At 34.9% G+C, this 14,511-nt stretch overlaps 1 protein-coding gene across 3 annotated transcripts in view; it reads right to left on the bottom strand.

Moving 5' to 3' along the window:
* LOC148844404 (uncharacterized) overlaps positions 1-14,511 on the bottom strand; it is a 61,418-nt gene that overhangs the window by 15,268 nt on the left and 31,639 nt on the right. For 2 of the 3 annotated variants that reach the window (XM_088957590.1, XM_088957592.1), the window contains exons 11-19: positions 14,172-14,270; positions 13,927-14,042; positions 13,553-13,671; positions 10,448-10,518; positions 7,268-7,373; positions 3,093-3,232; positions 2,537-2,695; positions 2,353-2,456; positions 1,936-2,111 (exon numbers count right to left, since the gene is read on the bottom strand). In XM_088957590.1, the coding sequence (XP_088813716.1) occupies positions 1,936-2,111; positions 2,353-2,456; positions 2,537-2,695; positions 3,093-3,232; positions 7,268-7,373; positions 10,448-10,518; positions 13,553-13,671; positions 13,927-14,042; positions 14,172-14,270 (1,090 nt within the window). The remainder of the gene's footprint in view (positions 1-1,935; positions 2,112-2,352; positions 2,457-2,536; positions 2,696-3,092; positions 3,233-7,267; positions 7,374-10,447; positions 10,519-13,552; positions 13,672-13,926; positions 14,043-14,171; positions 14,271-14,511) is intronic. The other variant, XM_088957591.1, reaches the window with a different exon arrangement.

Here is a 14,511-nt window from a genome sequence, read left to right as displayed (position 1 = left end):
TAATGGGAGAGAGTATGATAAAATATTCACAACAAACCAATACCTCAAAAACTATTGATTTACTAACAAAATATTCACAACAAGCCAATACCTCAAAATTTCATGTTGATATAGCACATCCACATCAAGGCAAGTGTTAAATCAAGATTTGTCACCCCTCAAGGAGAAATCAAGCTAAAATTTGATGTTACTCCTTCAAGAAACACAAGACCATCATGAATAAGGAATTTTCAACACTCAGAAAGTGAATTTCTTCTAGATTTGAAGTCCCATAGACTCTGAAGATTCTCTTGGAACAGAGGTAAAGGCTTTATTTCAAGGATAATGATTTATGGTTACCTTGAGCTTCCAGAAAGTGGAGATAGAGAAAGACTAGCTGGTAGCTATAGGATGGTTCAGGAAAAGAAGTGAATGGCCTTGGATTTTGTGAAAACACATTAAAAAGGCTGCAGCTTTGGCACCTAGAGTGAAGACCACATTCAGATGGGTACAGAGATCAGTTAACTGCCTAGTGGATAGCCTAGCTAGGGGAGGAGTGGGCAGGACAACTTTGTATCTGTTGCAGATTTCATGATTTTTGATGATGCATGTACCAGTGATACATTGTACATTTCCTGGCTAGTTTCTTGTAAAACTTTAAGTTCTAGTTTCCCAGCTCCAATGTAAACTTTAAGTTCTAGATTTTTATTGACGAATGATAATAAATTTATTAATTCAGAAGCAAATTTAGAGTGAGTTCATACAACATCCCAGCGAGAGGTGCGAGCTGCAGCCCCTCCTTGAATCATACAAGTAAACTAGGAAAGAAAAGCAAGAATCACAACTGAGCCCAAAATAATTCTTCCCTATTTACCCCTTGCTTAGCTAACACATCTGACAAAGTATTTGCTGATCTCCCCACCCACTGTACAGTGACCAACATATTCCTTGTCAACCAACTAAATTTCTTCATTTCATTCTTGTAACGCCACATAGCCTCTTCAGGATTTTTCAACCAACCCACCACCACTTTGGAATCCCCCTCGATTATTAGGTGTTGTACCCCCAGCTGGTTTGCAAATTGCACCCCTTGTACAGTAGCTAAAAGTTCTGCCCTGATGGAATCCCCAATTCCCAAGGGACCTGAATAGAGCAACAAAATCTCTCCCTTCTCATTTCTCAAAGCACCCCCCATTCCGGATAATCCTGGATTACCCATGCTACTTCCATCAAAGTTCAACTTTAGTGAGCCTTCGGATGGAGGAGACCAGCTTGTAATTGATTTGTCCTTTAGAACTTTAAGTTCTAGTTTCTCAGCTCCAATGTTAATAAAGTTCTCTTGATCTGGCAAAAGATCAATGCAGACACACTTGGCATAAAGATCAACTCACTTGGAGACTCCATTATTTTGACCACTCTGTTTTTAGTTTGTCTTCTTCAGGAGAAATCTAGATCATTAGATCAGCCCCAAGCAATCATCAGATTAGATTTCTAGGCTTATTTGTCTGCTGTGGATCTGCCCTAGGCCATCATGAGGGTGGGGTCAAGAAAAAAGTGTTGATTCAAGGAATAGAAGAAGGCAAAGATATCAGAGATTTCCAGGCAGTTTGTCTGTTGTGATTCCCATAGAGGAAGCTTAAGCACTAATATAATGTGCTTGCAATATTCATCAAATGAAAAATCACATAGGTAACACGGTAGAACATATTTCTCTGAGATGAATGGTGATTTACTTTCCAACTTCTTTAATTCAATTTAGGGCTGCTCTGACCAGTCACTTTGAGTTATGCATGTGTAATAGAATCACAGATTTCAATGCAGTGGACCAATGCTTTAATGACAGAACAAAATAACATCTCCATTATATATCCACATACAATACCCGATACAACATTTCCCAGCCAACAGTGAAAATAGGAGAGAAAAGGGTTGTAAGTATCCAAGGTAATGTAGAACCTTTAAGGGAGCCATGATCATTCAGTCTTTGCAACTGATGCTGGAGAATTGAGGAATCAAGATAGGAACGAACAGTTGTCCTGTAGGTTCCATTAATTAGTAATAATGGAACGGCTGCTGCTCGCCGTGCTACTGAGAAGGCCATAGCTAAAGCAGGATCTTCTGAAAGAGGCAACCTGCAAATTTACAAACACCAAAACAATTTGAAATTAACATGCTGATCTGAAAAAAGCAAATTACTCTTTTCCTTTCTCTTCACCTCTTTCTTCTTAAATAATAAGAAATAAAACTAAAAAAAGCCCCATCAAGGAACAAATAAATGTGGAAAATAATCTCATTTTACCAAGTTGAACTGGCTAAAGAAAATTCAAAAATATTAGAATAAGAGGATATGCTAATGAAATGAAGAACACATACATGTGTGGACTAAACATAACTTTCTGACCAGGTACCAATAAAGATGAAAGACCATCCATGAGAGATTTCAGATCTACAGGTATTTGTTTAATGTGCCCAAATTTCTGCACCCAAACCACCACAATAAACACCACTTTCACATATACTGCAAGCCCCTTCAAACCTTTAAAAAAGAAAAGCATACCTCCTGTGTAATAAAAAATAACTGAAAGGATATTTTTTCATAGTAATGGTATGCCCTATCTGCATTTGAAGGTGCTATAATGTGCCTCAAAGAACCCCACAATGTAGCCCCTAAATGAGCAAGGAAGGTATCGCGTGCAACTGTGTAGTTCTGGAACACCTGTACATGAATAATGGTGTTATTCCAGAAGGGCAGAGTAATTTTTTTGATTGTACCACTTTGTTGATCATATCAAAATGTACTAAGTGAAATCTGTGAAATACTTATGCAACAAAACAATGTGATATTTCTCAAAAAAAAAAAAAAAAAAAAACGATAGATGTTAGTGCCATGAAACAACTTATTGGCAACTCAAAAGAGCACTTCAGAAAACCACATGCTCACAACTCCTGGGTCAATCTAAAACCTGGTAAACCCCCTTTGAATGCTTTCTACTTGGATTATTGGTCCAAAATTCTTGACAACAAAATTTAATTTTGAACAGGAGCATAATGGCAAGATTGACCAAATAAAAAATAACGATGATGAGAACGAAAAAAAAAAGGTAGTGTCATACCTCATATGTATCACTGAACAAATTCCAGCTTTCCATTCTTTTTAATGCCTCCGCAGCTTTTTTCCTGTGGTTTTCATCATATTCCTCCCCCTCAAAGGACTGTAGTTCAGTTTTCAAATCCCGCATCCTTTCATCTAGTTCTAGAATCATCATAATTTAAGTAAATAATATCAGCAGCCAATTTTTACAAAGAAAATAGATAAAACAGACAGTTCTACAGACCAAATTGACAATGTCAGATTAACATCAGCACATAGGTTTTGCAATTTGATAATTACTCTATGCATATAAAACGTTAGTTGGAATCTATAAAACAAAAAAAGGAAAACAGAGGAAAAAATAAAGGAGGGAAGCCACAGAGAAGAATTTTTTCTTTATTGCTTCTTAATACATGTCACTGAAAGCCTACTACTGCTTGGAGGGGTTCTTGCTTCAGATGCCTTCCTCATCCACCCAATTCCCTGCAAGAAATCCAAAATCTCAGCCCAAATTGAGCCTCTCCTAGGCCAGATATGCCTGAATATGCCAAAAGCATAAAATACAAAGAGGGTGATGGAAGAAGTGTGAAGCTTTAGAAAGATGTATGGTGTGGTAAAAGTCCATTCAAATAGGTTTGTCCTGAATTGTATAGAATCGCTAGAAACAGAGTAGCGTTGGTGGCAGATTGCATTTAAGTTTTCAATGACCAGGTGATTTGGTTTCCATGTTTGAGAAGGAACTTGAACGATTGGGAGATTGATAGATGGGCAGATTTATTGAACTCAATTAACTTGGTGCAGCCAAATCCATTGAGCCCTGATGCCAGAGTATCGAAGTGGGATAGGTGTGGAATATTGATCATTCCTAATTTGACTGCTGTACATTGGAAAAGTCTCACTAGTGACAGCCTGATCAAAAAGAGGCTTGCAAATCAGTTGTGAACTTGTGATAGTATGGATCAGAAGTGGAGTCTGCAGACCACAAGCCTGTGCATTGTAGAGTGGCTTATTCATGCTGATCAAAATGTCTAAATCTCTTCAGGATAGTGGGATGTTTTCCGGACAGATTGGAATCTTTGTTGGTAGGCTGGAATTTGAGAGGCCTATCAAAACAAGGGGAAGGTGGTATGGAGTAGCATCCTAGCAATAGCTATTTAGAACATCTGGAGGGAAAGAAACTCATTCATATTCAGGAATTTGACATACAATGAGGAGAAAATTCTGCCCAAGATAGCTCATACTTTAATGTCTTGGAACTCCAGTCACAGATTTCTTTTGGTGTGGGGCACAACTCTACTTTGCTTAATGAAAATACATACAGTTAGTAATTCATTGAGCAAAGCACCTAAAAGAAGCACCATGGAAATACAGACATGCATTTAGAGAGATCTATGTGATTGCAAAGAACTTGAATACAAGCTTCAGCTGGGTGAGAAGAACTGTGATGGAAGTAGTGAGGAAATCCAGGTCCATCAGGTGTAGGAGGGGGTTTCAGAGATGAGTATGGGAAGGTGCTCACCATATTCAGGTCCCACTGGGGTTGGAGACTCTCTTAAAGCTGATGTCTATACAGTACTGGAGGGTATAAGGAAGTCTAATGAACTGAATATACAAAAGTTAGTCATTGAAGGGGACTCAAAGCTGGTCTTAAGTTGGTTACAAGAAGATAGTGGACTTTGGAAATTTGCTAATGAGAGGAGGGAAATTAAGGGGGTGTTCTGTAGTGTGGTCTGTGTGGATGAGAAATTGATGGGTGTAGACTGGTCCACACCACACCCTGTGGCAGGGACCAATCCACACAACACCACAGTCCACAGCTGTTCTGAACAGTGAACAAACCGTGTGGACTGGACCAGTCCACACCCACAGTGGCGTTTTGTAGACGTGGTCCACACCACACTTTATGATTCCATGTATCTCATATACATTTGTGAATGATCTACAACGTTTTAAAAAACGACCCGGAAACGGAACCGTTCTGGCCACCGGTTTCCAGGTCAACGGTCTGACCGTCCGGTTCGAATGGATTGCCCATTCTGACAAACAAATTGAAAAATTAAAAAAAAATAATTAAAAATAAAAACGGTAAAAAGCCATTGAACGGATCAACGGTTTAACCGCCTGGGTCAATGGGTTGTTGACTTTTTCAACAGTTTTTGGCCAAAAACCGGGTTTGGGGTAAAACGGAACCGCTTGCTTGGACGGTTCCTGGGCCAAACGGTCCAACCGTCCAGTTCAATGGTGGTTCGAAAACCTTGATCTACACAGTAAAATAATTAATATGTTACTGACAAAAATATTAAAATGTGAAATAGGCAATAGGGTTTCAGCCTTTCAGGGAGAGTGTGAAGCAGGGGATCAAAAATAGAGTGTGGACAGGCCCTAACCACGACTTTTTTGCCTTGGGTGAGAAATTGGGGTGTGGACGGGACCAGTCCACGAGCTAGTCGAACGGGTGTTCATCGGTCCCATCCACGAGATAGACACGGTGCCGAACACCGCCTAAATGGCTAACTAGAGGACTCGAAATCAAGTTTCATTGGGTCAAGAGAACAGCAAATGCATTTGCTGATGCTATGGCAACGCAGGGGGTTGGAAGGGATCAAATGGTTTGGGCTGCTCAGTAACTTTTTTTATTCTTTGTTATCTTCCTGTAGAGAGTAAAGCCTGTTTATCTCTCTCTGGAGGGCTGTAACTAAATGCTTTTAATCTAATGAATTCCAGTTATTGATCAAAAAAGGAAAAAAGAACTACAAACAAGGTAGCAGATACATTAGCTAAACAGGGAGTAAATAAACAAAGTATTTTCTGGGCATACTTGTAATCGGGTACTGATGAGTATTGGATTTTGCCAACAGATGTTTTAAGTTTGAATCTTTAATTATTAATGAAATCCTTTTGCTGATAAAAAAAAATGAAAATGCGTACACATTTACATATATAGGACCATATACTTGTATATCCCATTGTACATAATCTCTTTGTACAAAGGCTTTTATTCAATCAATATATTTTACCCTTTTGGGAAAAAAATATAATATATCTATAAACTCCCCTCTAGGTCCAATCTAAAGAGTAACCCTCATAACTACACAGGTGGTTTCTTTTTAGAGTAACCCTCATATCTATAAACTCCTCCAAAAGATCTTCCCCCACTTAGGAGAAATAGAAAAGAAGCTAATCCAAAATAATGTCAGAAAAGCAGGCTATTGCTTCCTACAATGAGCCAGAGAAAGATGGGAAATAGTCCCAATACAAGAAGAAATGAGTTAAATGACTTTGATATTGTATATCAGGAATAAAATGAGTAAACATTTCTGAGACTTGAACCTATAACTCTTTAGTAAATATACAACTTTAAACCATCTTAAGTAACAGATACAATATATGTAGATATAAGCATGAAGATCAAAATATTATCAGACTGGACCAGATAGGGATGCATCCATATATGATCCTACTATAAAAAAATCGAATTCAGATAAACCTTAACCAAATCAGATTTGGATTCAAATTCAGACAAATGGATACCATATATCTAGCCCTCATTATAAATCAATATCAACACTAAAACTTGGCTGAAACTGCTAGGCTTGTGTGCCATGCAATCTTGAAGTTGAAACATTCATGCTGTCATAAAGATTACATGATTTCTTTTAATTTCTTTCTTTCCTCGTGGAATTTAATTCAAGTGTAGAAAATAAAGGTTTGTAATCTAACAAGAAATTATGCTATCGATTAAGCATTCAAATATCACTGAGCCCACACATGATGGTTCCTTCTTAAATGAAGAACAAAAGAAATACAAAAACACTGAGCGACAAATTTTTTACACCCAAGTAACACCTGGTACTTTACTATTAACACACAGCCAGCAAAGGGTGTTCAGCAATTTACGTAGGAAAAGAGGGTAGTAGTTTGCAATCTGATTACCAAAACACCCATCAATGCTTATTAACAATAACACATGCACACACCCATCTTTCGCCGTTCATTTATTTGTTTGTTAAATTTTACTTTGATAGATATCAAAATGTATTTAAGTTTAACGACTCAGAACCGCATGTATGGAAACAATGACCTGAAAAATCCACCATCGTACTAATGGTATACCACTCATTGTCAAGTGAACATTTTCACATGCCATTGAGCAAGTAAGCAAACTTCCAAGTCTCTTCAAAAGAAAAATAAGATTACCATCACAAAGAGCAAGCTTAGACTTTCTTCCTTTGCAATGTTTAAATGCAAAAAGCTCATATATGTCAATTTCTGCCAGAAGGATATCAATGGCCTGATGATCTTGCTGCAACATTTAAAGTCGGTAAGAAGGAAATTTATCAGTTAAGTGAAATAAAAAAAAATGCAATCAACAAAAGAAAGGGAAAAAAATGCATTGACCTAAACTAGCTCCTTGCAAAAGATTAGGTATCCAAGAAGAAGACCATAACAACATCTGTTACCTCCAAGTTCTTTTCAATATACAAGAGAGACTTTAACTTGTAAAAGCTACTCAAGATCCTGTAGATAAGCATCTCTGTATGTGTACATATCTACAATACTACTTTAAAAGTACAAATGAGAGTGTGGAATTTTTGTGGACTAAAGTATTCCCCTCTGGTTACAATAATCCCTTAAGGTGAACAGCGCTGTTATCTCTTGATGGAAGGGCACAAATGTCTATTTTGCCCCTTTTTTTCAAATTTTCAAAACATGACCAAAAAAATCCATAGCATCCGTTTCAGAATATAGTGGTGTGTGAACACTGGAGGGAAGTAATCACAGGCACAATGGGTACAGCAGTAGGGTTAGTCATGTTATGTGTATCCATTCAGTATCTTAATCTCTTCAATTCAAACTGCAGCAAGGTTGGCCACTGAGGGGAGGAGCAGAAGGCCAATCTAGGCAAATTGAATCAGTTAGTTATGTCATTTTTCAGTAACAAATGGGGATCCCCCATCTGTCCCTTGTCTGTCAGTGTCTAACAGAGTTTCGGTGCTTCTCTTTCTTCATCTCCTTCTCTATCAGTTGCCGCCACCCTGTCACATAAGGTTTGGGGCTTCTGATAATGGGTGATGCACACATTCTGTTGGCTTCAATTTCCGCCATCCTCTACAATAATAGTCTTTAGATTATCCACACTCCATCAAGTATTTTTTTCCTAGTGCAGTTAGATTATCCTCTATGCACCTGCCATTTGTTTGATGCATATGGGGCATAAAACAAAGTTTTTTTTTTGCTGTAAAAGACTCCATTTCAACCCCATGTTCTACCCTCCCTTTTATGGTGACACCTTGTTTTCTGCTTTATTACACCAAAATAAATCCATCAAAAGGGGTAGAAATATAGCCAAATTGAAATCTCATGAAGCAAGTTATTTGGATGTCTATGTTATAATTGGAAAAAACAGTTACACGTAACACATTTTGAAGTCTGCAATGTAGGGCACTGGGGTGTGAACACTGGCGGCCAACCCTGCTGAGTGTGATTGTCTCTGACCTTTTAACCTTTTGATGATCCTTCACATAGAAGACATGACGGGTACGGCATCCAAAGCTGGATGAGGGGGAGGAAGTATGGGTACGACATCCAAAGTTGAGACATACGGGTAGGGATTGATCAGTTCTATACAGAAATAGCTATTTAGGAGAGTGGTGGATATGCTTTTGGCTTTCCCCTAAGATGGTGAAGAAGAGGGGGCAAAATTGGGTTCTTAAAATATTATAACAATCACATGCTATAACATGTGAATGGAATGTAATGGCATGCTAACAGAAGGCAGTGTTTGTCCTGTTGTCAGAAATCTTGAGGGTAGTTTAAGGGATTATTGAAACCAAACAGGAATACATAGTCCATTTTGCAAAGCCTAGGGTACTTAAAGTATGTGAATTTGGTCCCTCTCCAATTGTGAGAGCACAAAATGTAATTTGAACAACTACATTTTACTTCATTTAATTCCCTCCCGTTGAGTCTTATATTTAAGGTTATAAGGTATTAGCACCCATTATCCTTCATAGAATCCGAATCTTAACTAAACCACCCTATTTTTAAATTTAGTTAAATTTTGAATTACTACCTTTCACCTCATTCAATCCCCTCTCATGAAGTCTTATATTTGAGGTATTAACTCTCATTCACTCTCATTGAATCCCACATTTAAATTATTTTTTTTTCACCAATAAATTCTATCAACTAGATCTATATACAATACTTTTAATAGTATAAAACAATGTTTTTTAAAATTGACCCAAAAATAAAACCGTTCTTCCATCCTGATAGTGGGCAAGTCAAATGGGTCAACCCATGATGTCATAGTTAAAAAATAATACTTTTAAAAAATAAATAAATAAATAAATTGTATAAAAAACAGGGCACATGTATAAAATTTTATATTAATCATATTAAAGAAACATGACTTGATAGATATTAATTAAAATTACAAAAACATAAAAACATAAATAAGTGAAAAGAAAAATAAGTGTGATAACAAGAATTGTTTGTATTGATGATGGAAATGAAATACAAAATTTAAAACCAATCCAAAAATGAAATTGTTTTCCTATTTGGTGGTTGGTCAATAGTTTAACCTCTTTGGTCAAATGTGTCAACCCCTGATATAATAATTAAATTATACCAAAAACAAAGATATCATAATTAATAATAAAACTAAAGAAGAGATAAAACACAAAAGATACAAAAAAACACAGAAATTTTGTAGAAAATATTTAGGCATATCTCTAATATTTTTATAGTAATCATATTAAAGAAAAATAAGTGTGATAAAGAATAATTGTTTAATTGAAGATGAAAATTGAATACAAAATTTAACCCAAAAAATGGAATTGATCACTTGTTTAGTAAATAGTCAACAGTTCAACATTTTGGGTCAAATGTGTCCACCCTTGATGTCATAATTAAATAATGAAAATAAAAAGATAAAAACACAAATTATGAAAAATGCAAAAATTTTGTAAAAAAACATTTGGGCACATCTCTAATATCATATATTCATCATACTAAACACAAAAAAGTCTAACAAATAAGAATTATTTATCAGAAATGTAAAAACATTATAGAAGATTTTGGAAACATATCATTACTATTGTCGTCATCATCATCATCATCATCTAATATTGCCACATGCAAAAGCACATGCACATTTGCTTGTATCATAAATCAGAAGTCTGAAAAGAAAAATCTTCAAGAATAATTTCCAAAAAATTATAAGGTATGAATCCTCAATATCAAACACTCAATAAACTTTTATTGGACACATCTATAAATGCCACATAGAAATCAGAAGGTAGGATACATCAAATAAAGTATTATTTTACCAATTAAAGAAAATTGAAAAGGAAAGGGAAAAAAGAAAGGGCATACATCACCAAAAACAGAAAACTTTTCCTGAATTGCATCTTGCAATCGATCTTCAGCTTCATCTTCTGAAATCTCTGAATACCACATAGAAATTGAGTTAAACTGTACAAGGAGTCCAGACTCCAAAGTACATCATATGAGGAGCTTAACAATGCTCATATAAACAAAATGAAATGATATATCCTAGAAGAAAAAGTACAAAGATGCTAATATGCATTTATCACTATCACCAACATCATCATCATTATTATTATTATTTTGATTGGTAAAGAATGAATTTCATTGCTTATCGATCAAAAACAATATGTATTTAGAAGTGCTGAGAACATGAAATATATAGGCTAACCACTGCTATCCAAGGACTAAAATATCAATATGGTACACCCGATACAAGGAGTATAGTATCAGTATTGGATTGCACAGATACAGGATATGCTACGACTGGAGCTGTATCATTCCAATCGTGCGTATCTGTCCAATACACTGCCATATCAGTGCGTACCATATAGTATCGGCCAATACACACCGATACGAAAGCGTATCGACCCCTAGTCTCACTATAAAAATGGAAGTGATGCAACTTGAACCCACGTTGTCCAATGGCTAAAAGCAGGTGCTGCTTTAACTGCCAAGCTAGTTCTTGTTTCATGTCAATATACGCAATAAATAACACTTTATTAACATAAATGTCTACATGCAATCAAAACACACAACATATGATTATTTTCAACAACTCGAACAACAAATTTAAAAGAATAATATTAAAAATTAGTATTTTATAAATCAACAGAATAAATAATTTATAAAACTCACATATATACCAAAAAATTAATTTTAATTTAAAAAATGTACACAAATAAAAAAGTTAATTAAAATTTTTATAAATTATTAATTAATATTTTAATTTGCATTAAATATTAATGTATTTATTTATTGCAAAAATAAAAATATTGTTTACGAAAATATTTATAAATATAATACAAATTGAATCTATCAAATCCAATAATCTACATTTATATAAAAAATAATTTTTTAAAATTTATAAATGAAAATGTTAATAATGGAATAATTATTTTGGTAATTAAAATCTATGAAGTTTCATATGATATGAATCTTCAAAATTTTACTAGATTTGATATATTTTTAAGTTAAGATATATATTTTTATAAATTATTAATTGATATTTTAATTTACATTTTATAATAACATATTTATTGTTTATAAAAATAAATATATTGTTTACTAAACATTTGAGAATTAATTTTTTAGTTGACTTTTTGGTTAATGTTAAAAATTAAAAATAGAAAAATAGAAAAAATTTGATATAATAATTCAAATATAAAAGTTGTATATGTATTATGCCTTGTACATCAATGGATAATAAAATAATAATGGCATTTTGCATGTATTAATTTGTATTAATTAATATGTGCCTTGGACTCTTGATTGATGCATTATTAATAAAATTGTATAATATCTATGTGTCCTGCTATACTAATTATAATATATTTACTCATGTATATACCATTTAAATATACAAATCCTATGAATTTATACATTATTTATAGTTATTTTGACATTAAACTTAATGCTACCAATATGTTTATGGAATTTGTATGCATTTCCTTAGTGTATCTGAGTGCTTCCATATTTTTTGTCCGTACCCATGCGTTTCCCAAGCATATCCATATCCATATTTGTATCCATATCCAAGTTGTCAAATATGATACCCAATACTAATACTTCAATCCTTGCTGCTATCTAGCCCAATTCCTCTAAAACAAGTTGTCAACTAACATCTATCCCCATAATAATTGCTCTGTATTTACACCTTGTTTAGTCATTGGCTTAGCCAAGTTAACTTCTGATCATTTAACACAAGAAAATGAGAATATCACCTCACCAGCCACTAGTCTTATTACCCTCATGATATTGGTGTTGCCAAGACCATTGGGTATGGTTTCTTACAAATCCCACTACCAAGAGTCCCTTCCACCGTTATGTTCCTTGGATTCAAATATCCACCCACCCCCATTTCCATAAACTGCCAAAGATTACTCAAATTGTACAAATCAAAGTTCAACTTAATTTGATTGTGAACCAATGGATGACATTATGTCAGAACATGGGGGTAGGCTGTTAGCGAATGACTAACAAGCTACCATCTTCTAAAAATATAATCTATGGAGAATGGTGCATAAATATTTAGTGTTTTCACCCAATTCACAACTCTCATTGATACATTCTCAATACTAGCCTCCTTGGACCAAGTGTTCTCCTTAAGTTCTAGCATTCCTTTATTCCCAATATGTACAAGGACTGCTGCCCTTGTACATCTCCACACGATCTTCTCTCTTTTTTCAACAACCTAAAAAAGGAGGTTCGAAAAAGTTTTGCACAACTACTGCATGAATCCACTAACAACCAAAAAGTAAGAAGAACCATGCTGAAATACTAGAGATAAATTGGCAAGAGATTAGTAAATGGCAAGTAGTTGCCCACTTGCATTGCAAAGAAAACAAAAATGTGGATACAAAGACAAATTAGGCATCTTTTTTGGAGAGTCTAAAAGATATTGATTTTCAAATTTATTACTAACAAAATTCCCTAATTTTAGGTTGTACTGTTGCACACCAAATCTATTTCACCAAGAAAGCCCAGAAAAGGTTAGGTGAGGATGAGAGCACTCTAAAGAAGGAAGAACACACGAAAAAGCCTAGGTATTGAGAGTCCAGATCCTACAAGCATCCATTATTAAAGGAAATGGAGCATACTTCAGACCACAGAGTCTGAAAGGGGTTTGATTGTTTTTTCTCTTTTTACCTTTTGGTGTCTTGTCTACTGGGTCATGTCAAAAGGATGGTTGAATTGGCTCAGTAAGGATATTTTCTTTTGGAGTAATTTTATGAATGTGCTGCTGCTTTAGTGTTCTTTTTGTGGGTGGAGGGGGAGTCTTATCCATGGGCTTTTTATACACCTGAGGCATTTTAGCCTCTCTGGGTATTAAGCACTAGGAATTTTGCTTTTTTTTTGTTTTGCTTGCCATAAGTAACCTTTTTATTTGTTTCATGAAGATGAGAAATGCACAAGAAAACTGAGAAGTTATACCTGCCACTGCACCAATGGTTTTCTCTACGTTTGGTAAACTTAGTTCTGTACGCACACCTTCTCCACCAACTGCAGGACCCCAAGAGAAAGGGCCTGCACTCAAATCAATAAATGCCCACCTGCCATATAATATATGTAATAGCTAAGATTTAAAGAAGTAGATAATAAGGGCACAAGTACAGTTCACACGCAAATATATCCGTATTTACCGAAACACAGATCCACCATATCAATCTACACATCTATGTTTCCATGCATAAATAAGGATATCGATGTATGCAAGCACGATCCACCTTATCATCCATCCATTAAGACAGATACATCATGCATGCATACATCCATATGTACATACAAAATCAGTAAAGAAAAAGAACCTCTCTGCTCCTATCCATGTGTCCGTGAGGCATTCTGAATGAAGTCCAGCTAATTCCCCAGATTTCAACTCCTTCTCCAGAAGAATTTTCATATCTTCATTCTTCCCATTCAACAACTAGAAAAGAACAGAAAAAAGGTTAAGTAAAATGAATGAAACAATCTTTTCACTTTCCAAATTCACTATCTCTTAGAAGGCTGACAGTTTGATAGGCTAAAAGAAGAAATGAATGAAATGATCAATTACCTGTGCAACTTTGATATTAATTATCTCAGCAGTCTCCTTTCCTTGATATAATTTCTCAGCATTATTAAGAAAATCTAGGCAAAAATTTGACCACTCAACCTGACACAATAAAACACAACAGCCTTTGGAACTAATAACAATTCAGGTTACCATATGGCCTTCATGCTACAATAAAAAATTATATTAAATTTCTAAATATGTTACTTTGGTAAAATAAAGAGGTTAGCATGGTTTAAGGATCTACACATTCCCTAATCTTTCAACACAATATTTCCGTTTCCATTGATCCCAACAAAAAATATTACTTAATTATATCACAACATAGTGTTTTTTTATCAAT

Source organism: Nelumbo lutea, chromosome 8 (assembly GCF_056320005.1).
Source record: "Nelumbo lutea isolate HS-2025 chromosome 8, American lotus-T2T, whole genome shotgun sequence".
NCBI lineage: Eukaryota > Viridiplantae > Streptophyta > Magnoliopsida > Proteales > Nelumbonaceae > Nelumbo > Nelumbo lutea.
The sequence above is the reverse complement of the archived record's forward strand: the minus strand, read 5'-3'. Positions and strand labels throughout refer to the sequence as shown.